Genomic DNA, 25,442 nt, shown 5'->3' on the forward strand with positions numbered 1-25,442 from the left:
TCTGTGAGCAAACTTTTTACAATGCTGATAATTTTTTGGGGGGAGCAAAAGTTATGTTATTAAAGTCCAATTTATTTATTTATTTTTGGCTGTGCTTTTAGTATCATTAGTTGTAGGAAAACCAAGTCATGAATAAAACAAAACCTCTTTAGTCTCTTAAAGATAAAAAATACAATTGTTTATTCTTTTTGTGCCTTTCATTCCAAAATTAACTTCTGACATTTTCCCCCAACCGTGTAACTAAATTTCTATTTAGATGAGTGTTGTGTTAAACTGACTTCAAAGTTCACCACCAGTCACTTTCAGCTTCATTTCTCTGTAATGAATTCTTCATTTTGATTCATCTCTTCAGCTGGATGAGTCTTCAAGTAAATTTCCCAAGAAGGTACAGAGGTTGAACATACTTTCTAGCTCTTGTATACATGTGAAAATGTCTTTTCACTGTTATACTGCTTAATCTATATGCACTGGGTCTATAAATCCTTGAATTATATAATTTTCCCAATAAACACAGACTTGGTTCCATTATTTTTACATTTAACCTTTCAAATAAACCTGATATCAGATTTAATTTTGTTCCCTTTTTTCAACTGTATATTTATAGGATTTTTTTCCCTTTTAATACTCAAAAATCTTTTTCTGGTATGTATCTCAGTCTCTTTCTACTGATTTTTGCCTGGATTTTTATGATAACTTTCAATCTGCATACAGTGTTCCCTTTTTTAGGAGAAGGATGTTTTCCTCAGTTAAGCCTTTGACTATTACCTTTTTCCCCAGCTACAGGTAAATTCTTGGTTTGGTTTACTTAGCTATGTTTCTTACGCCTCTCATCACCTTGTGCAGCATTTTCCTATTTACTTTTGGCCGTGCTGGGTCTTCGTTGCTGCAGGCTGGCTCCTCCAGCTGCGGCACGTGGGGACTACCCTCCCTTGCGGCGCAGGCTCCTCTCGTTGCAGAGCACAGGCTCCAGGCGCGGGCTCTGGCAGGTGCCACGCGCTAGCTCGAGGGTGTGCAGGCTTCAGCAGTTGTGCCACGTGGGCTTAGTTGCTCCAGCAGCACGTGGAATCTTCCCAGATCAGGGATCAAATCCACGTCCACTGCACTGGCAGGCGGATTCTTAACCACTGTACCACCAGCAAGTCCCTCACAGCTGTTTCACTTTCTTTTTCCTCTGTAATTTTAGAGACTTTCTCAGATTTGTCCACATCACTAATTTAACTTCCACCAGCTAATTCCATCCTTTCCTGCCTGAACAATATATTTTACGCCTGCTACCAAATCTTTACAGCTTTACACAGTCTTTTCCGTTGTATTGTTGCTGCCCCCCTTTTATCTAAACTGAGACAAAACAGAAAATTCACAAATTAAAATAAGTGTACAATTCAGTAGTTCTTAGTGCTTTCACAACCAATACTGATATCTAATTCTAGAACATTTTTGTCCCCCACAAAGAAATCTTACATATGGTAGCAGTTACTCCCTATTTTCCCATCCCCTACCATTCCCTTGGCATCCACTAAGCTACTTTCTGTCTATATGGATTTGCTTATTCTGGGAATTTCATGTAAATGAATTATACAATATATGACCTTTTGCTATTGGCTTGAAATATTTCTCCCTTTAATAATGTATTTTTTTTTCAGTTGTTAGTTTTGATTTATATATTTGGTACTCTGCTATTAGGTGCATATACATTTTATAATTGTTATATTTTCTTGATGGATTGACTCTTTCATCATTATAAAATGACACTGTCATTAATAACAATTTTTGTTTTGAAGTTTATTTTGTCTCCTAATAGACACTCTAGCCCTCCTTTGCTTTTTTTTTTTTACAGAGCATATTCTATTCCATCCTTTAACTTTTAACTAATTTATCTTTGAATCTCAAGTAAGTCTCTTTTTTTTAGCCTCACTGCACGGGTTGCGGGATCTCAGTTCCCCGACTAAGGGTTGAACCCGGGTCCACGGCAGTGAAAGTGCTGAGTCTTAACCACTGAACCACCAGGGAATTACCCAAATAGGGGCTTTTTCAGAGAAAGACAAACACAATATCATACCACTTATATGTGGAATCTAAAAACAATGATACCAATGATCTTATTTATAAAACAGAAATAGACTCATAGATGTTAAAAACAAACTTACGGTTATCAAAGGGAAAGCTGGGGACAGGGGGTAAATTAGGAGTTTGGGATTAACAGATACACACTACTATACATAAAGATAAAAAAAACAAGGACCTACTGTATAGCACAGGGAACTATATTCAGTATCTTATAATAACTATAATGGAAAATAATCTGAAAAAATATATATAGGTAAAATTGATCATTTTGCCATACACTTGAAACACAATATTGTAAATCAACTATACTTCAATAAAAAAATAAAGTGAGGCTTCTGCAGACAGCATACAGTTAAATTATGTCTTTTTAGCCAATCTGTCAATCTCTGCCTTTCTATCAAATTGTAATCCACTTACATTTAATGTAGTTTGAGTGTAGGATTTAAGTCTGCTATTTTTCTATTGTTTTCAATGTTTTATGCTTTTTTTTTGCTCCTCAGTTTCTGTACTATGCCCCTTTTGTGTCAAATAGCTATTTATTAGTATATCATTTTAATTCCTATGATGACTTTTACTATATATAAAGTTATTTTCTTAGTGATTGTCCTGGGAATTAACATTCACATGTTAATATAAATCAACAATCTATTTAAATTAATAGCAATTTTAATAGTATATATAAACTTTTCTCCTTTATAATTGTCTCCTCCCCTCTTTATGCTATTTTCACAAGTTATATAGCATTATACATTTTGTGTCCAATAACATAAATTTATAATTATTGTTTTGCATTAGTCTTTTATGTCATATAGAAGGAAAAAGGAACTACAAATAAAAATACCTTTCTACTGTCTGTATTAACTTATGTAGTTACTTTTATTACTCTTATTTTTCAATGTGGATTTGAGTTACTATTTAGGTTATTGAGTTATTATTTCATCTTGAAAAATCTTAGTATTTTCTGTGAGTCAGTTTGTTAGCAATGTAGTCTCAATTTTTGTTTATCTGAGTATCTGAGAATGTCTTAATCTCTCCTTTTTTTTTGAAGTTTTTTTGGGTACAGAATACTTGGTAGGTAGGTTTTTTTTCCTCAGCCTTTGAATATGTCATTGTAATGCCTTCCGGTCTATATGGCTTCTGATGAGAAATCAGAAGTCTCTTTGAAGAGACTCTGTACTCGTGTTGGCTGCTTTAACATTCTTTGTCTTTTGATGGCTTATGATGTATCTAGACACGGATCTCTGAGTTTATCACGCTTGGACTTCCTTGAGTATTTCGGATGCACAGATTAACAGGAGTCCTTAAATTTGCCAGTTTGGGGCCATTATTTCTCCAAATACTTTTTCAGCCTTTTTCTCTCTCTTCATCTCATTATGTGTATATCAGATTGCTTGAGGGTAATCCATAGGGCTCTGAGGTTCTGTGGACCTCTCTTCATTCTTTTTTTATTCTGTTTCTCACACTGGATAATCTCGACTGACTTATCTTCACTAAGTCACTGATTCATTCTTCTGCCTGTTCAAATCTGATATTGAGTTTTCTCTAGTGAATTTTTTATTTTAGTTATTATACTTTTCAACTCCAGAATTTCTGTTTGGTGATTTTTATAATTTCTCTTTTACTGATATTCTCTATTTGGTAAAACACTGTTCTTATACCTTCTTTTAATTCTTTGTTGAATTTTTGTTTTGTTTATTTGTGGCTGTGCTGGGTCCTCCTTGCTGTGTGGGCTTTTCATTAGTTGTGGCGAGCGGGGGATACTCTCTAGTTGCAGTGCATGGGCTTCTCATTGCAGTGGCTTCCTTGTTGCTGAGCATGGGCTCTAAGGGCTGCTGCTGCTGCTGCTGCTGAGTCGCTTCAGTCGTGTCCGACTCTGTGCGACCCCATAGACGGAAGCCCAGCCCACCAGGCTCCGCCGTCCCTGGGATTCTCCAGGCAAGAACACTGGAGTGGGTTGCCATTTCCTTCTCCAATGCATGAAAGTGAAAAGTGAAAGTCGCTCAGTCGTGTCCGACTCTTCGCAACCCCATGGACTGCGCAGCCACCAGGCTCCTCGGTCCATGGGATTTTCCAGGCAAGAGTACTGGAGTGGGGTGCCATCGCCTTCTCCAGGGATCTAAGGGCATGCAGGCTTAAATAGTAGCACGTGGGCTCAGCAGGTTGCGGCTCATGGGCTCTGTCTAGAGCACAGGCTCAACAAATGTGGCTCAGGGGCAGGGGCTTAATTATTCTGCGGCATGTGAGATATTACCAGATCAGAGATCAAATCCTTGTGTGCTGTACTGGCAGGTGGATTCTTTACCAGCCACCAGAGAAGCCCCCTTTAGTTCTTTAGACATGGTTTCACTTAGTTCTTTGAACATACTGTGACTTATGCTATTTTTTTAAAGTAACTTTTCTAAACTAATTCTGTAAACTCTACTGAAGTTCCCACTCAACTAGCTTAGTGATAAGCTAAGATACAGATATTCTTAAACATCTATAAACAATGAATCTCTCTGTCTTTGCTGAGGGATTACGTGCACAGAGCCTTCAACACTGAGGGCAGGGAGTTAAAAATTCTGCCTTAGCCTTTCCTTTCTTCTTGTCCACAGCCTTAAGGCAGGCAAAGGTTAAAGGTCTCAGGTCTTTCCTGAGCATGCACATAGGCCTGTGCACATGTGTAAGTCTTCCATAGCCCTAAGAATATGTTAATGGCTTTCAAAATATCTATATACATCTCATCTTCAGTTTTTCCTTTAAAAGAAGCTCATACACACTGGACAGCTCTAAGGAATGTCAAATAAAGACATGCCTTTTGAGTGGAGTCTTGAAAGAGAACTAGCTCTGTTCTACTCCCTCTAGTCCTGGAACTATAGGCTGATATTTTTCAAGATTCTCATTGAGCTGGGTGTGGGGATGAGAATAGAGTAAATTAAAATGCCACAAGCTTACTATTCTTATCAAGGTTCAGACATTTTTCTTCAATAAAGGCTTACTACAAAGGCTACAAGACTTTGGTTTATTTCCAGAATTTTGGAAAAGTTTTCTATAAAGTTTTGCCAAATTTCTGTTGTTTTTATCACAGGGCAAAATTTTTCATGCTACCATTTTTTTCTGCTATAATTTTCTCTGCCATTTTTTGGCTATAACTTCTCATCTTCTTTTAAAAATTCCAGCCAGTTCTCTCCCAATGGCTTTTTGCTTCTATTGACAGTTAAGTGTTAGTAGTATATACATTATTTAAATATCTCTAAATGAATATAAAAATAACATCTATACTTTATATTGATATGAGGTATAAATATCTTTAAAAACAGACATGGTACCTATCCTCACAGAGCTTACTCTCAAATATAACTGGAACCTTGTTACTATTTCACAGTGTTACTAGTCCCAAAGAGTGTATCTCTAACATCTATCTCTTTCTTTCATTTCAGGGAATATTGTCACCCTGTTTATTTAACTTATTTAACCACTGCAGAGTACATCATGTGAAATGCTGGGCTGGATGTAGCACAAGCTGGAATCAACATTGCCAGGAGAAATATCAATAATCTCAGATACACAAATGATACCACTCTAACAGCAAAAAGTGAAGAGGAACTAAAGAAACTTTTGATGAAAGTGAAAGAGGAGAGTGAAAAGCTAGCTTAAAACTCAACATTCAAAAAACTTAAGATTATGGCATCCGTTCCCATCACTTTCTGGCAAACAGATGGGGAAACAATGGAAACACTGATAGATTTTATTTTCTTGGGCTCCAAAATCACTGCAGAAGGTGACTGCAGCCATGAAATTAAAAGACGCTTGTTCCTTGGAAGAAAAGCTATGACCAACCTAGACAGCATGGGAAGTACTGATGCTGAAGCTGAAGCTCTAATACTTTGGCCACCTGATGTGAAGAGCTGACTCATTAGACAAGACCCTGATGCTGGGAAAGATGGTTGAATGGCATCACCGATTCAATGGACATGAGTTTCAGCAAGCTCTGGAATATGGTGAAGGACAGGGAAGCATGGTGTGGAGCAGTCCATGGGGTCCCATGCAGTCACAAATAGTCAAACACAACTGAGCGACTGAACAACAAGAGCAAATCTCTTTTTTTGTGAGATTACCTTTGCCTTGTGTTTTTGTTTTTAAAAGGATTTTATGAGTTCAACAGTTTACTCATTCTCAATTGAGAAATTTTTTGGCCCAAATATCTGCAGTGGTTTATGACTTGCCCCCGGCTCCAAACTCTAGTTGGATCTTCCATATATCTATGGAAACAGAATATACTCTTTAGACAATAGCTATCAGAACAGTTTCAAGGATTTCACCAGTAGCTCTACTGGTATAAGAAAGTATTATTTTCTATTGTTAATTCCATCCACTCTCAGAACAGATGGAAGAACATGAAAAAATTACAACCTCAAGTATATAGCTAACAGATCTCTTCTTGCCTAACTGATGAATTCAGTACTTTATAGGGACAAGATTTCTCATGATACAACGTACCATTCCTGAGTCATTTTCTCTTCCCACTGCTGTCCCATTTTTCTCAAAGTTAATGTCTCCAGAGGGAAGTGTTAGGGATGTAAATGAACAGAAGCACACAGGAGACCTCAAAAATACTGAACACTTGATCAGATTTCTATTGGTACATTTCTGTCTTCTGAACTAGGGGGCTGAAAGTGAGACTGAGATCAAAGATGTTCCTACCTACAATCAATTAAGTGAGCTTATTTTATTTCTGGTAGCCATTAAGTGTCTTTTTAAAATCATAGCCATGAAGGTAGTGAAAAATTCTTTCCAGATCTTGGTTATAGGCTTAACAATCAATCCTAACATTGGCATCACATTGGGAAGTCAGAAGCAGCAGTAACAGGGTTTAACCTCAGTTACCATTAGACACTAGTTTGGTTTTCTTAAAATCAAATCTGTGTAACACCAGGGACAACTACTTTCTTTTTAATTTTTACAAACATAAAGATGTCTACTGACCAATCATGAAAAATTCATATTTAAACTGAATCAAATCATCTCCCATGGACCAATTAATATGTTATCCCAACAATCAAAACCCCACATCCTACCAACTCAGTATCTGTATCTTATAATTTTCCACAGAAAATGTTTATTGAGCTCTTCCATGGGGTGCTATTCACTTTCTAAATCTACAGTTCTCTTGTGGTGATCTCAAAGAAGTGCTGTGGGATATTTTAAAATCCTAGGGAAATAGTGATACTTACTATCTGGTGTACACTACAAATAACCAAATCCCATGGACAGAGGAGCCTGGCGGGCTACAGTCCATAGGGTCACAAGAGACTTAGCACACACAGCACATACACAGCACATACAGAAACTAGCACCTAAATGTTTCAACATTAGATACTGTTACATTCCTTTCAACTCTGTTGTATCTTTGCAGAGCTGGGTTTTTGACTGTTTCTGTAACAAAAATAGTGAAGGAGAGTGGTTGCGTCCCATTTCATCTCACGGTTTGAGAAAGTTTACAGTGCCCAATAGCTGCACATGTCTCATCAGTAAGTAATTATGGGTATTTATGAACACAGTAAAATATTTTCTTTCAAACACAAAACCAAAAAAAAACCCTAATATTTTTGCTTATTAAGTTGCTAGATCAAAACAGTATTTTTATGTGCTAATAACACAATAGCTTAGTATTTGAAAAAAATACTTCTTGTAATTCTATGCTGCTGATGACTCATATCCACATGATGATGGGGAAAAAGATCACCCAACCAAAAAATAAGGTCACTATGAACAGAGAAAACTTGGAAACCTTTGTCCTAGATGGAATCCACTAACCAAAACATGTAACTGTTCACACAATCTTCTTGAAATATTTATTATATGTTTGAGTGTACACAATATATCTGACACTTATCTGAACCAGAGACTGATCAAAAATAGTTCCATATTTCACTTAAAAACTAAATAGCAATGAGCTTTCATATGTCATACCTGAGTGTGAGCTCTCAATGGTGGTGTCTGATTTGGAATCCAGAGACGAAGGAATCTGTGTTAACTGTGGAACATAGTACATCTTCGTACTACCAGAAGGCTTATATGGCAACAGTAAAGGCTGGCCTAAGGAGATAAAGATCAGAATAATTATTAAGAAAACATTTATTAACTAACTGAATAAACATTAAGTACCCTTCAAGATTCTTGGGATATATTCATGAACTAGAATTCTATAAAGAGATAAACAGTATACAATTAGCACACTAAATAAGTAAATCATCTAGTATTTTAATAAATTATTAGTGATATAAAAAATTAGAAAATGCTGAGGAAGATAGGAAGTACTGGAGAAACTACAGCAGCAAGCGGGCTAAATAGAGTGGTTTTAGCACCTATTCCAATATATAGCAATCTATTCAAATATATTTCTCTAACTAAGGAAACACTTTACCTTATACTGAACGCAAACCTGGTCACTCTTAACCCCTACAACTCAATTTTGGAGGTTCTGCCTCTAGAATCATAGGAAATAAATCTAATTCTATTATATGTGGCAGATTTTCAAACTAAAAGTTTTCTATTATAAAAGTAGAAATTCTCAGTATTAACAAAATACACAAAAGTAAAAACGACAAAGCTCTACTACCCAAGATAGCTGTTATTGACATTTTAATGTACTTCCCACATGTCTTCCCTCTGTATTTGTTTACATAGTTGTGTACAGTATATATAACTTGGACTTCAGCTTTTCCACTTTACATTAACACAATTTTCATTTTATTTCACAGCTTCACATTTTAAAAAAATCATTATACTACAAATTAAGTGTATTTAACCCTTCTCCTAATGTTAAAAATTAGGGGTGAACTAAATTTTCAATAATTGAGAATTCTGTGAAAAAAAGACTTTCTGTTTATAGCATACCTATTCTCCCCTGCTGTCCCGTATCACACAGATTTTCTGATTTCAGAGTTAAAAAGTATGTCATTTATAAAGTTGTTTTATTATAAACTTCTAAAATTCTTTCTAAAATGTCTGTGACAGTATAATAATTTGATTATTATAGAGGATGAAGTCTTTTTCTATATACTTTTCTTTCAAGATGTGGTAGAAACCCTGATTCTATAACAGCATCTTTTTAAAAAATTAACCAATTAATTAATGGCTATGCCGGGTCTTTGTTGCTACTTGCAGGCTTTCTCTAGTTGCAGTGAATGGAGGCTATGTTTTCGCTGTGGTGCGTGGGCTCTAGGCACCTGGACTCAGTAGTTGCGGCTCATGGGCTTAGATGCCCTAAGACATGTGGGATCTTCCCAGATTGGGGATCAGACCCATGTTCCCTGTTCAGTTCAGTTCAGTTCAGTCGCTCAGTCGTGTCAGACTCTTTGCAACCCCATAAACCGCAGCACGTCAGGCTTCCCTGTCCATCACCAACTCCCAGAGTCCACCCAAACCCATGTCCATTGAGTCAGTGATGCCATCCAACCATCTCATTCTCTGTTGTCTCCTTCTCCTCTGCCCTCAATCTTTGGGTCTTTTCAAATGATTCAGCTCTTCGCGTCAGATGGCCAAAGTATTGGAGTTTCAGCTTCAACATCAGTCCTTTCAATGAACACTCAGGACTGATCTCCTTTAGGATGGACTGGTTGGATCTCCTTGCAGTCCAAGGGACTCTCAAGAGTCTTCTCCAACACCACAGTTCAAAAGCATCAATTCTTTGGCACTCAGCTTTCTTTATAGTCCAACTCTCACATCCATACATGACCACTGGAAAAACCACAGCCTTGACTAGATGGACCTTTGTTGACAAAGGAATGTCTCTGCTTTTTAATATGCTGTCTAGGTTGGTCATAACTTTCCTTCCAAGGAGTAAGTGTCTTTTAATTTCATGGCTGCAATCACCATCTGCAGTGATTTTGGAGCCCAGAAAAATAAAGTCAGCCACTGTTTCCCCATCTATTTGCCATGATCTTAGTTTTCTGAATGTTGAGCTTTAAGGCAACTTTTTCACTCTCCTCTTTCACTTTCATCAAGAGGCTCATATCCCCTGTATCAGCAGGTGAACTCTCAACCACTGGACCACCATGCAAGTCCTCTGTAACAGCGTGCATGTATGGTCAGTCACATCCGATTCTTTGTAACCCCATTGACTGTAGCCCATCAAGCTCCTATGTCCATAGGATTGTCCAAGCAAGCATATTGGAGTGGGTTGCCACTTCCTTCCCCCAGGATCTTCCTGATCCAGGGACTGAACCCACACCCCCCACTCCCCACCACCATCGCCTGCATTGTAGGCAGATTCTTTACCACTGCAATACCTGGGAAGTCCCCTCTGTAACAAGATCTTAATATTAGGCTGGGTACATACTGTCCATCTGTACATTATGCTACTGCTAAAATTTATCCTCTTCATACTCTTCTTTTTCAGAATTTTCTTTGTTATTCTCCATGATAAAACTTAAGATCAAAATTTAAGTACAAAACAACAATTTTGCTAGAATTTGAGTAGAATTATGTTAGGAGTATACATTCATTTGGGAATAAATGACATCTTTACAATATTCAGTTTTACTATTCAGAAATATTTCATCCCTTCTTTTAGTCTACTGGTCCTTTCTTTTCTATCCCTACACAGTGAAAGTGAATATGAAAGTGAAAGTCGCTCAGTCGTGTCCGACTCTTCGCGACTCCATGGACTATACAGAATAGTCCATGAAATAGAATCCATGGAATTCTCCAGGCCAGAATCCTGGAGTGGGTAGCCTTTCCCTTCTCCAGGGCATCTTCCCAACCCAGGGATCAAACCCAGGTCCCCAGCATTGCAGGCGGATTCTTTACCAACTGAGCCACAAGGGAAGCACAAGAATACTGGAGTGGGTAGCCTATCCCTTCTCCAGCGGATATTCCCGACCCAGGAATCGAACTGGGGTCTCTTGCATTGCAGGTGGATTGTTTATCAATTGAACTATCAGGGAAGCCCCATCCCTACACAAAGGTCGTATAAATTTCTTGTTCAGGTTATTTCTGAATATATTATGGGGTTGTATCACATATCTGAACAGAATTTTGTACACAGCTATCACCTCTGATCAAACAGACCAGCTTCTTCAGTTTATCCTTACAGACCATGATTTTCCCTTGTATCCTGTCATCAGCTCTAGACTGACTCCTAGTTACACATGTCTAGTTTATAAAAATCGTTTGATCTTAGCCAAAAGGCCAAGAAGTGATACTCAAGACAGAGTCTGATAGCCCCAGGAATGAGAACTCCCTGACTCTGGACACAACAATAACTTTTATATTACTTAGAATTACTACTGCATCATTCTGATGATTTGATATGAAATCCATATTACTAGTACCCTGCTTCCAACCAAGGAACTGACTTCAGAGTGAAGGAAATGAGACAAGAGGCTGATGCCTAAAGGAATTCACTCTTCTCATCAGAAGTCTGATCACCCACAACTATGGTAAACTCAACAAAAAAAAAGAAAAAAAGTGAGTGAACAATTCACTGAAAACCGTTGTGGCACAAGCTGGTGGGTATCACTTTCTGAGGCTGGAATGCTAGCTTACAGAATCTGGCACATGCTCAGAACCATATATGGTTCTGATACTTCTATCCCACAGACAGAATGCATGTATTCAGGAAAAAAGGTAGAAGCCTTTAAAATCGTTTCCTTTCCATCTCCGTGACTGTGCTTTGTTAGATGGAAGATCTTAGAAATAAGGGAGGGGCAATTCTATCAAGAGACAGGAGCCATCTGGTCATTTTACATTCTTTATGTCACTGAAATAGTGACATAAGCAGGCAATAGGGAGTCATAATGTTGACTAAACTATGACTAACCTTAACTATCAAGGAGAAATAAGGTTACCTTAGAAAAAAGACAGTCAATAGGAGTCTGGCTAATAATAAGGGGACCACTTTACCAAGCTTGATCATAGAAATTAATAAAAATTATTTGAAATTTATAAATAAGGGCTAGTGAAGTCTTAGCCTACTTAAGAATACTTGTACCTCTGCAACAAGCAAAAACCCAGCTAATGAGAACCTGGATGAATTCAAGGGGAACTAAGAGATGTATAGAGGATGGAAGAATTTAAATAATAGAAAAAATAGGCTATAGCCTTCACTTCTATTTGGACATGCTGTAGTCATCATTGTAGGAATACTGATTTATTAGTTTTCTTCTTCTGTCAGTGTATGTAAATTTAGTTCAAAGTTCACAGAAAATGGACAATAACATTTGGACAGAATTATAGTGGACCTAGAGCAAGAATGGCTATCATGTGAAGATGGAGAATTCTAAGAGAGAGAGGTGAGTTTTTGAATTGTCAACAAGTTTATATGTATGCATGCAGAAGTCTTAAAGTGTGAACTGCCTATCTATGGGGGAAGAAGCCACTATACAGCAAACAATAATTGTTCCTGGAAGAGAAAAAAAGGACTGGAGAATGGTAAAGAAGAAAGTTCAACCGTAAAATTTACTTCTTCAAAAAACTTGAAAATGGAATTAAATGTAGACATACAGCATATTACCCTTAATTTACTTCAGAGCAGTGGACACTCAATCATAAATTTAACTTTTTATTCTGTATACTTTAAAATATTTTTGAAAATTTTACTTTTAAATCCACAGAGTTAATCTTTTATTGGTAAACCAAACAATATTTACCTTTTAAAGCAGTCTTTTCTAAGTACCTGTATGTAAGACTATATAAACTGCGGCCTCTATATAGACTGATCCATTTGATGTCAGAAGAGGTATAAAATACACTTTCATAGTTGGATATCCTCTCTTGTGCTTCTGCCACCAACACGAGAACACAGCCAAGAGTACCCTGGCTTTCAGAACAAGGCATGTAGAACAGACCCAAAGCATTTTTGCATCCTGATGCCACACTTCAACTGACTAGTAAGCCCATGAGTGAGAAAAGCAAATGTTTGCTATAAAGCTCTGAGATTTTCGAGGTTCTTACATGGTATAATGGTGGCAACAGGTAACTGACACGTTAAAGATTTATTAGACTATACATTTGTGGGGTATGTTTTTATATTACAATAAAAATGTATGAGAAATATAACTATCTCAACATATAAATGTATTTATTCAAATTAAATTCAGTGCAATTTAAATTCAGAACAAAGCAATTTTCTTTATATATTTAAAGCATATCCCATCTTTATCTATAGACACATAAACTTTTTGCCCAAGTAGGGAAACTTAAAATTTATCTTGAATAGATTTGTACAAGTTACTGGATACTTTAAAATTAGTAATTTAAAGCTTCCACTTTTATTTAGAGGAAGAATGGGAACTTAATTTTCCAGTTACTGGTCTGAAAAAGAAAATAGCTTGCTATAATTTTGAATGTTACACAGTATGCTGCTACTGCTGCTGCTGCTGCTAAGTCGCTTCAGTCGTGTCCGACTCTGTGCGACCCCATAGACGGCAGCCCACCAGGCTCCCCCGTCCCTGGGATTCTCCAGGCAGAACACTGGAGTGGGTTGCCATTTCCTTCTCCAATGCATGAAAGTGAAAAGTGAAAGTGAAGTCGCTCAGTCCTGTCTGACTCTTCGAGACCCCATGGACTGCAGCCTACCAGGCTCCTCCATCCATGGGATTTTCCAGGCAAGAGTACTGGAGTGGGGTGCCATTGCTTTCTCCGGTTACATAGTATAAGCACTATCAAAACATCACTGTCAAGATGGCATACAAACACCCTAAATGTAAACCCTATGGTAGAGATCACTAGCTGTTCACCAAATCTCATTTCTTCTTCATCCTGGAAAGCACACTTAAACTAACCCTAGTCAGTGGAAAGTGATATGGGCCACCTCTAGGCCCAGCCCATAAGAGCCTCCCACATGTGCACCTCCATGTTTTCCATCCCTTCCAGTTGACTATGATGGTGAATCCACAGTTCCATGTTTTAAAGACAGCAGGGTCATAGCCAACCTGGGTCCCTGGTCAATGTTTCACGAGCAAGAAATAGACTGGTATTGTGCTTGCAAAATCTGTTTAATATATTATATGAAATGATAGTTAAAAAAAAAAAAAAGCCAAATCATTCACCTGCCTCTCTTAAATTGAACCTCTACAGTTTTTCAGCTTTCATGAACTGCTTGCACTCTTATGACAAGTATTATGAGATGAAAATATGTCAACCATAAGTAGCATGCGTTTCACATAGGTTGTTAATGCCAATGGAACAGAAATAAAAACATAATAAACTATATCCTTCTCATGGTTATGAAAAATAAATGATATAATCATGTACAGCTTAAAGATTAAAATTAAAATCAGGTTTTCTAACTAGAAAGACTCAATCAAGAAATTTCTTATTACACATGAAAGTTGATAATATGACCTAAAACGCAATCATATTCTCTTACCATCTGTACCATGAGGAACAGTAATCTGTTGAACTGAAGATGATGAAGCGAACTTGACAGGAATGTTGCCCGACTTCTGTGTATTGAGCTCTGGAATTTCATGTCCACGATCTTCAGCATTAACAAAAATTTCAGATGAAAACGTGGCTTTACCTGGACTTTCTGTTGTTATCTGAGTGACTGCATCAGATGATAATTTTCCAGAGAAGGGAGAAAACGGGGATTTAATCTCCTCTGGTGATCTGAAAAAGAAGAGAAAGGGCAAAGCAGGTCATATCCTTGGCTTATCACAAATCGTTATTTCTTTCCAAACATTACTTCAATATTTTGTGGAGACACATCAGACTCCAATGGTTATTTCTGCAGTACCCTTTGCTTTTTTAGATACTTATTACAATGTGATCAAATGTACTTTAAAACCGACTTTTAGTTTCAATTCACAATGCTATTTAATAAGGACAAGGTCCTTTCCAGTTGAAGTGAAAATATATCCATTCAAAAATAAAATTACTGGAAAGTCAAAGTGAAGTCGCTCAGTTGTGTCCGACTCTTTGCAACCCCATGGATCGTAGCCCACCAGGCTCCTCGATCCATGGGATTTTCCAGGGAAGAATACTGGAGTGGGCTGCCATTTCCTTCTCCAGGGGATCTTCCCAACCCAGGGATCGAACCCGGGTCTCCTGCATTGCAGACAGAAGCTTTACCGTCCGAGCCACTAGGGAAGGGAGTATGCTAAACACATAGAGTATACAAAAACAAACAAGAAATAAAATCTTTCCTCAAAAAATTTATATGTCAGTGGGGGAACTAGAGGTTTTTAAGGTTGCAATTATGTATAAAGATTATAAAGAATACATATTAAGATATAATAGAGTAAATAAATGACTGTATAAACAAGTAAATAATAGGAGGGATAAGACAAATCATGCTAATAGAAAAACCCCATATGTAGGTAAGCCCCTCTTGCCATTAATCTCCTCCCCAAGGAGGTGAAGCTTAATCTTCTCCTTAAGTCCAGTCCTGAATTCATTGAGTTCCAAAGAAGAGATCAAAAACGGGAGAAAAAGTAACTTCACGGTGGAGAACCTGGCAAACACCATGTTATCCAAGTGATGATGGTTCACATCACCAGTGATACCATGTGGACATTACGTATTCTGTTATGATGTGGTGAGAATTCACCTATGGTATTCTTTGCCAAATCCCAGAACTCCAGTCTGATCAAGAGAAAAACATCAGCCAAATTCAGATTGAGAAAAACTCCACAAAATGTCAGACCAATATTCCTCAAGACTTTCAAAATCATGAAAAACATGGAAGGAATGAGGAACTGTCACAGAGCAGAGAAGACTGAGGAGACATGACGACGACTAAATACAATGAGATATACTGGATTGGGTCCAGTATATTGGGAACAGGAAAAGGTCACCAATGGGAACACTAGTGAAATCTAAAAAGAGCCTGAAGTTTAGTTAATAGTAATATATAAATGTTGGCTTTTTTAATTTTTAAAAATATACTATGGTAAAGAGGTTAACTGACAGTAGGAAAAACTGGGAGAGGAGTTAACTGTGTTATGTTAGTATCTTTTCTACAGATTTTAAAGTTTTTGAAAATAAAAAATATTTATTTTTAAAAAATGGAGTAATATTGGATTTCCCTGGTGGGCCAGTGGTTAAGAATTCTCCTGCCACTTCAGGCGACATGTGTTCAATCCTTGAACTGGGAGGATTCTGCAGAGTGGGGTGACTGGGCCTATGCCACAACTATTGAGCCTGTACTCTAGAGCCTGCAAGCCACAACTAGTGAGCCCACAAAAGAAGCCACTACAACGACAAGCCCAAGCACCGAATGAGAGAAAGGCCCCACACAGAAACAAAGACCCAGCACAGCACCCCCCAAAAAAGGAGCAATACTGTATTGTATCATATTGATGTACTGGCTATATCACAAAACCAGAAGAGCTTTTAAATCTCTATCCTTTGTCTGCTGCCGCTGCTGCTAAGTCGCTTCAGTCGTGTCCGACTCTGTGTGACCCCACAGACTGCAGCCCACCAGGCTCCCCCGTCCCTGGGATTCTCCAGGCAAGAACACTGGAGTGGGTTGCCATTTCCTTCTCCAATGCATGAAAGTGAAAAGTGAAAGTGAAGTCGCTCAGTCGTGTCTGACTCTTCACGACCCCATGGACTGCAGCTTACCAGGCTCCTCTGTCCATGGGATTTTCCAGGCAAGAGTACTGGAGTGGGGTGCCATCGCCTTCTCCGATCCTTTGTCTACTAGTCACTAATTAAAAGGACAATTATGAGAAAAGAAAGTAGGCCCATCTCCCTTATGTATATAGAAGCAAGAATCCTAAAATCTTAGACAACCAAATGTACAGTGAGTGAGTGAATGTCTGTGTGTGTGTGAATGAATTCCTATCAAGCTGGTTTACTCCAGAAGTTCAAGGTAAGTTAACATTCAAATATCAACCAATATGATTCACCACATCAAAAGGAGAAAATTTGCATGATCGTATCAATATAGTCAGATAAAACATTTGATGAAATTCAATAATTATGTATGATTAAAAACTTGTAGCAAAGGGGAACTACAAAAAACTTTAGAGCCACAATCCTATTTACAGTGAAATGTGAACAATGTCCACTGTAGCATTAGGAACAAAATAAGGATGCCAACTCTTACCCTCTCTATTCAGTATGTTAGTAAAAGTCTTAAATGGCATTAGCAGGAAAAAGAAATCAGACATATAAGGATAAGAAAGGAAGAAATAATACTGTCACTTTTCATATTTGATATAATCAGGGATACAGAAAATCTAAAACAATCTACTGATAACATATAAAATATGTTAAGTTTTCAGAAGAGTTACCAGATAAGAGAACAAACTTTTAAGAATTCCCCTATATTCTTTGGTATCTGAAAAGTTACACAATTAAAAACCAAAAGATATGCACTTTACATTATCATCAAAACATCAAATACCTAAGTATAAAAAAGATATAAGAACACTAAACAGAAAACTATTGATACATCACAGAGAGAAATTAAAGGTGGTCTGAATAGGATTTCCACTTCCAGTTATGACATACAGGTACACCTCATTCTATTGCACTTAACTTTATTGTACCTTGCAGATATTGCATTTTTTTAAACAATTTGGATTTAAGTTAGTAGTAATAGTAATATATAGTTAATAGTAATATATAAATGTTGGATTTTTAATTTTTAAAAATATACTATGGCACAATGGAGTGAAATCTAGCAGAAAACAAAGTCAAGCTGATGGAGGACTAAGTGAAGAAAGCTGAGTGAAATTTCCTGCACAGTCATAGAACTAATGAAACAGAAATCCCACTAGATAAAGGGGCTTGTGACAAACATTAGGCCTCTTCCACAAGACATTTGCCAGTTTTTGAACCTACATAAGACAGGAAACTAAATAACTAATGCTTGAGAGGAAGAAATTTCAAAAGTGACAAATCCAAGACCAGGAGATGACTGTGGCTCAGATCATGAGCTCCTTTTGCAAAATTCAGACTTAAACAGAAGTAGGGAAAACCATTAGGTCATTCATGTATAATCTAAATCAAATCTCTTATGTACAGGGATACCTTCCCTTTCCTTCCCATAGTTGAAGTGACAAACAGATTCAAGGGATTAGATCTGATAGACAGAATGCCTGAAGAACTATAATGGAGGTTCTTAACACTGCATGTAGGTGGCGACCAAAACCATCCCCAAGAAAAGAAACGCAATAAGGCAAAATAGTTGTCTGAGGAGGCCTTACAAATAGCTGAGAAAATAAGAGGAGCAAAGGAGAAAGGGAAAGATATACCCATCTGAATGCAGAGTTTCAAAGAATAGCAAGGAGAGATAAGAAAGTCTTCTTCAGTGAACAATGCAAAGAAATAGAGGGAAAAAACAGAATGGGAAAGACTAGAGACCTCCTTCAAGAAAATTAGAGATACCAAAGGAACACTTTATGCACAGATGGGCACAATAAAGGACAGAAACAGTATGGACCTAACAGAAGTGAAAGATATTAAGAAGAGGTGGCAAGAATACACAGAACTGTAAAAAAAAGGTCTTAATGACCTGGATAACCACGATGGTGTGATCATTCACCTACAGCCAGACATCCTGCAGTCTGAAGTCAACTGAGCCTTAGGAAGTATTACTATGAACAAAGTTAGTGGAGGTGATGGAATTCCAGGTAAGCTATTTCAAATCCGGAAAGACGATATTGTTAAAGTACTGCACTCAATATGCCACCAAATTTTGAAAGCTCAGCCTAAATTATCCCTAAGTAAAGAGGCTCTGACCCAATTAGTAAGAAATTAAAATTAATTGGTTGGCACCAACAAATTGAATTGACAGCATTTGTATGTACAAGCAACAAATAACTAGAAAATACAAAATCTAAAATACCATATACAAAATTATCATAAAACATAAAATACTGAGGAATGAATTTAATGAAAAATGTGAAAGCCTACACAATGAAAATTACAACATCTTACTGAGAGATATCAAGTCAGTGGTGGGGAGGGAGGAAGAGGAGAACATGTTCACACTTGAGGGGGACTCCAGTATTACCAAGATGTCAATCATTCTCAAAATGACTACAGATTCAATGCAATATTGAACAAAATCCCAGGAGGATTTTTGAAGAAACTGAGAAGACTATTCTAAAATTTATATGGAACTGCACAGAACCTAAAATAGAAAAAAATAATGTTGAAAATAAAATAAGGTCAGAGGACATAATCTGATTTCAAGACAATATAAAGCTACAATAATAAAAACATCCTGGTACGGCTGCATAGATAAATAGTTCAAAGGAACGGAGTGGAAACTTAAAAATAAACCCCCATATAAAAGGTCAATTGATTTTTGACAGAGGTGCCAACTACTTTAATAAGAAAATAAATAATTATTTCAATGATGGTGCTGGAATATCCAGTAAAAGAAAGTGGTCCTGAATTATGTAAACTACAGTATGTACAGAAATTAATTTGATACAGATAAAAGACATAAAAAAATAAAGCTAAAACTATTTTCATTTCTAGAAGAAATGTAGGAGAAAATTTCATAACACTGGCTTAGGCCTCATTCTTAGACAAGACACAAAAAAGTACCAACCATAAAAGAGAAACTGGGTGTCCATCAGCAGATGAATGGATAAAGAGGATATTGTATATACATTTATATATACAATAAAATACTCAGCCATAAAAAAAGAATGAAATTTTGCCACTTTCAACAACATGGATGGACTGGAGGCTATGATATTAAGTGAAATAAGAGACTGAGAGAAAAAATGTCATATGATTATCGATTATATGTGGAATCTAAAAAATACAACAAACTAGTGAATATAATGAAAAAAACAAAACAGACTAACAGATACGGAAAACAGCCTCGCAGTTACCAGTGGGGAGGGAAGGGCAGGATGGGAGCGGAGGGTAAAGCGGCACAGACTGTTCTGCACAGAATAAGCTACAAGGGTGTGATGTGCAACACAAGGAGTATGGTTATGTTTTATAATAACCATGATACATGAAGTATGACCTTCAAAATGGTGAATCACTATATTGTACACATGGCACCCCACTCCAGTACTCTTGCCTGGAAAATCCCATGGACAGAGAAGCCTGGTAGGCTACAGTCCATGGGGTCGCAAAGAGTCGGACACGACTAAGCGACCTCACTTTCACTTTCAACTTATACAGTATAGAAAAAGAAAAATTAACAAACTTGATTTCATAAAAATTAAAACTTTTTCTTCATGAAGCCACCAGTAAGAAAAGGAAAATCAAACCTCATTCTGTGAGAAAATATTTGCAATACAGAGGATCTGTTATCTTGAATATATTAAATATTCTTAAAATCATGACACAATCTAATGTATAAGAGTGAACAGATACTTCATAAAGATATAAAAATGGCCAAGCACAGAAACAATACTCAACATCATGTGTCATCAGGGAAAAACAAATTAAAACCACAATAACATATCATTTCACATCCACATTTAAAATGGCCAAAATAAAAAATAACTGGAAATACCAAATGTTAGCAATAGAATTTGCATATGCTGTTACTGAGAACAAAAAATGATACAGTCAGTTCCAGTTTTGGATAATCAATCAGTCTGTCTCTTCTACTAAGTGAAGCTATAAAACTGAGACAGACTACATGGAGCAGTTATTAGAAGACTTTGAGAAATAATAGGAGCTGGCAATTTGATTTACTGGCACATGTGAAGCACCAGTAAAACAGAGAAGAGTTTATCACTGTTCCCTTTGGTATCCAATGACCTGAACTCAATAGAGTCTGACACTTAGAAGTGGACATTAGTACAGACAGAAAAGACCTCCAGAAGAAGCCTTCTATTCAGGCATGAGAAGTGGAACTGGAAATAATGTGAAAATCCCCTTTTCTTTTCTCTCTTTCTAGTAATCTCAAGCACTCAAGTGATTACATGGTGGCAGCAATACCAGCAGTAACAGGGCGTTTAAAATTCTGACCGAGGACCCTCCTCTTCCACTACAGGAGATGTGGTCTCAAGCTAAGCTAAGCTAAGTCACTTCAGTCGTGTCCGACTCTGTGCGACCCCATAGATGGCAGCCCACCAGGCGCCCCCGTCCCTGGGATTCTCCAGGCAAGAACACTGGAGTGGGTTGCCATTTCCTTCTCCAATGCATGAAAGTGAAAAGTGAAAGTGAAGTCGCTCACTCCTGTCTGACTCTTCGCGACCCCATGGACTGCAGCCTACCAGGCTCCTCCATCCATGGGATTTTCCAGGCAAGAGTGCTGGAGTGGGATGCCATGTGGTCTCAAGAGGGTAAGGCAAATCTGTGATTTTTTTTTTCTCTGTACTGAACCACTTGGCACTGACACAGTCACAGGAAGCACACAAAAAACACACAGAAGAAAGGGCTAAGTTAAGCCCCTGCTTTCTGTTCTGAGGACCTGAAAAGGGGAGCTCAGGGTGAAACATATCAAGGAAAGCATCTATTATAATGGTTAATAAACACGGACAGTACCACAAGTTGGTGAGGATGGAGAGTAACTGAAACATTTGTACATTGCTAGTGGGAATACAAAGATACAGCCACTTTGGAAAAACAGCTTAGCATAGTTTAGTTCTAAACAGTTCTTGTACAGTTAAATACACACACACACCACATGATTCAGCAGCTCTAATTATATATACATATATATACAAATATATTCTTATTTTTATAGCAGGTCTAACTATAATCAGCGAAAACTAGAAACAACCCAGATATCCTTTAAGGAGTCAATGTACATAGATAAACTGTGTGTGTGTGTTTTGTTTTTTTTTTTAACTTTTTACTGCTTTATGCTTGTAAAAAGTCAAGAAGTAATTAAAAAGTAAAAAACTATTGATTCACAAAACAAGATGGACAAATCTCAAATACACTTTGTAAAAGATGCCAAACCTGAAAGGTTATTCTATATTTTATGATTTCATTTACGTGACACTCTAGAAAGGCAAAACTTGGACTGAGAGAAATGCTTCGTATGGACCTGTGATGTGGATTAATCAAAACTGACAGAACTAATATTTTAACCACAAAAAGTGAATTTGATAATGTGCAAATTTTTAAAAAATTAACCAAGTTATTGGGGCAAGATGGAATACAGGATGTAAGAAATGGATCTAACAGTATTATAAATGAATCATATCATTATGCTAAAGCGTGTAGGGAAGAAAACAACTAACCTGGGAAACAGCAACAATGTCTGGACTGAATACTATACATAAAAAACCTGTACACAGTTGGAGAATTTGTTTCTCACCTGGGTATGGGACAAGAATTCTGAAACTACATATCCTGGGGTAAATATACTGTAGATAATGAGAGCCATGTTTATCACTATTGGAGAAAGAAGTTTATAAATAAAAGAAAAAAGCTAGAATCAACCCCATGGTTCTGGACTAGTTGGAGGTATCAACATTGATCTGCGATTTTTAAAAATACACACACACACAAATACATACACACATTACAATCAAGATGAAATGACTACAGATGTAGACACATGTGTGAGTTAATGCCTATAATCTTTAACTTTATTCACTCAGCAGGGCAAGAAGCAGTGTCAACCTAGTAAGTCTTAAAAAAATCAAAACAGAAAGCAAAATATATCTTGAAAGAAATGAAACTGTGAACAAAACATATCAAAACCTATGAGACAAAAGCAGTTCTAAGGACATTTATAATGATAAATGCCTTCATTAAGAAAAAGAAAGGCCTCGAATAATCTCACACTTCAAGGAATTAGAAAAAGAACGGACTAGCCCAAAGCACACAAAGAAAGGAAATAAGAAAGATCAAAGTAGAAATAAGAAAAATCAAAGGAAAAAAAAGGATCAGAGACCAGAAAAATAGAAAAGATCAAGATTAAGAACCTAATTTTTGATGATAGACAAAAATGACAAACCTTTAGCTAGAATAAGGAAGAAGGACTCAATCAGAAACGAAAGAGAAGACATGGCAATTGATACACAGGATCACAAGAGATTATTATGAACAGTTATATGCCAACAAATTGGATAACCTAGCAGAAATGGATAATTTCCACTATCCATAAGATACATACAATTTACCAAGACTGATTCATCAAGAAATAGAAAATATAAACAGACCAATGGAGTAAGGAAATAAAATCAGTAATCAAATCTTCCCAATAGATGGTTTAAGTGGTGAATTCTACCAAATGTTTCAAAAGGAAATAATACCAATCCTTCTGAAACTTGTCCAAAAATTGAAGAGAGAGGACCATCTGCAAACTCATTTTACAAGGCCAGCATTACCCTGATGACCCAAAGCTAAGTGAAGATATAGAAAACTACAAACCAATATCTGATGAATAAAGAGATAAAACTTCTCAACAAAATATTAGCAAACTGAATTAAACAGCACATTAGAATTATACATCAAGATCAACTGGGATTTATCCCTGAGGCATAAAGATAGTTTAACATATAAAAATCAATAAACATCCCACTTTAATAGAATAAAAGATTAAAATAATATGATTATTTCAGTAGATGAAGAAAGAGCATTTGACAAAATACATCTCTCTTGATAAAAACTCTCAACAAATTGGGTATAGAAGAAACATCCCTCAACATAATAAAGGTCATGTATGACAAACTCTCAGCTAACATGAGACTCAATGGTGAAAGGATGAAGCCTTCCCTCTAGTATGAGGAACAAGGTAAGAGTGCCCACTGCTAGCACTTTTACTCAACACAGCACTGGAAGTCCTAACCAGAATGATTAGGCAAGAAAAGGAAATAAAAGGCATCCCATCACTAAGGAAGAAGTAAGCTGTCTTTCTTTGCACATGATATGATCTAACATCTAAAAGAAAATCCTAGAGACTTCATAAAAAAAAAATTAGAAATAATCAATGAATTCAGTAAAGTCACAGGATGCAAAATCAACATAGAAAAATCAGTTGTACACTAACAACAAAATATCCAAAAAGAAGGAAGAAAATACTATTCACAAGAGTAACAAATCAATAAATACCTAGAAATAAATTTAACCAAGGAGGTAAAAGATCTGTTCACTGAAAACTAAAAGACTTTGATGAAGGAAATTGAGGAAGACACAAAAATGAGAAGACACATGAAATGTGTTCATGAACCAGAATATTGTTTAAACATTCATATTCCTCAAAGCCATCAATATACATTCAATGCAATCCCTACCGAAATTCCAATGCCATTTTTCATAGAAAGGAGAAAAACAATTCTAAAATCTGTACAGAGTCACAAAAGACCCTGAACTGCCCAAGCAATTCTGAGAAAGAACAAAACTGGAGGTATCACACTTCCTGATTCCAATCTATAACACAAAGCTACAATAATCAAAACAGTATGGCACTGGCACAAAAACAGCCACACAGATCAGTGGACAGAACAGAGACCCGTAAATGAACCCCCACATATGCATTCAACTAGTATTTTACAAGGGAGCCAAGAATACTCAGTAGAGGAAAAACAGTCTCCTCAATAGAAGGTGCTGGAAAAACTAGATAATCACATGCCCAAAAAATGAAACTGGACTCCTATTTTAATACTAACAAATTAACTTGAAATGCGTTAAAGATTTAAACATAAGACCTGAAAACATAAGCTCCTAGTAAAAAACACAGGGAAAAACTCCTTGACATAGGTCTTGCCAGTGGTATTTTGGATGTAACACCAAAGCTACAAAACCAGAAGTCACTATGCAGGACTACATCAAACCCCGAATTTTCTGTACAGCAAAACAGTCAGCAAAATGAAAAGGCAACCTACACTGATGGACTTTTGCAGCATTTTGCCAAGCGAAATAAACCAGACAGGGAAAGAGAAACACCATGCACCACTACACATGGAACCTAAACAAGAGGACACAGAGTAGAAAGCTGTTTACCAGAAGCTGGAGGGCAGGAGAAAAGGGGAGCTACTGGTCCAAGAGCACAGACTTCCAGTTAGAAGATGGGTAAGTTTTGGGGATCTATGCACAGTACTGTGATGACAGTTAAAAATAATGTATTAATATAGTTGAAAGTTATTTTAGAGTATATCTTAAATTTTCTCACCACAAAAAAAGTAATGATAATTATGTGATGTGATGCAAGTGTTAGCTAATGCTATCATGGTAATTATTTTGAAATATAAGTGTATTAAATCAACACACTGTAAACTTTAAACAAGGTTGCATATGAATTTTATCTCAACAAAGCTAGGGGAAAATCCTATACTCCAAAAGAGAAATAAGTATTCTTTGGGGAAATGATTGATTTCAGGGCTGTGACAGGGTATAGTAGCCAATCATGTTTTTAGTTGCTAAAACTGAATCAATTTGAGTAGTACTGGATTATAATCCAAAGGATGAAATAAATGCCCCATGGAAAACTAAAGGAATAAATAAATGGGAGGAACAACAGCTCTTGCTTACAGAAGAATTCCAATTAATAAATGTAG

The 25,442-nt window shown here is 36.8% G+C and overlaps 1 protein-coding gene across 7 annotated transcripts in view; it reads right to left on the bottom strand.

Moving 5' to 3' along the window:
* Window positions 1–25,442, bottom strand: part of ALMS1 (ALMS1 centrosome and basal body associated protein) — a 190,664-nt gene that overhangs the window by 57,427 nt on the left and 107,795 nt on the right. For 6 of the 7 annotated variants that reach the window (XM_010809860.4, XM_010809855.4, XM_010809857.4 and 3 more), the window contains 2 exons: window positions 14,423–14,664; window positions 8,020–8,145 (listed from right to left, as the gene is read on the bottom strand). In XM_010809860.4, coding sequence (XP_010808162.2) covers window positions 8,020–8,145; window positions 14,423–14,664 — 368 coding nt within the window. Of the gene's footprint in view, window positions 1–6,164; window positions 6,309–8,019; window positions 8,146–14,422; window positions 14,665–25,442 lie in introns of all 7 variants that reach the window. The other variant, XR_809620.4, reaches the window with a different exon arrangement.

Source organism: Bos taurus, chromosome 11 (assembly GCF_002263795.3).
Source record: "Bos taurus isolate L1 Dominette 01449 registration number 42190680 breed Hereford chromosome 11, ARS-UCD2.0, whole genome shotgun sequence".
Lineage (NCBI taxonomy): Eukaryota > Metazoa > Chordata > Mammalia > Artiodactyla > Bovidae > Bos > Bos taurus.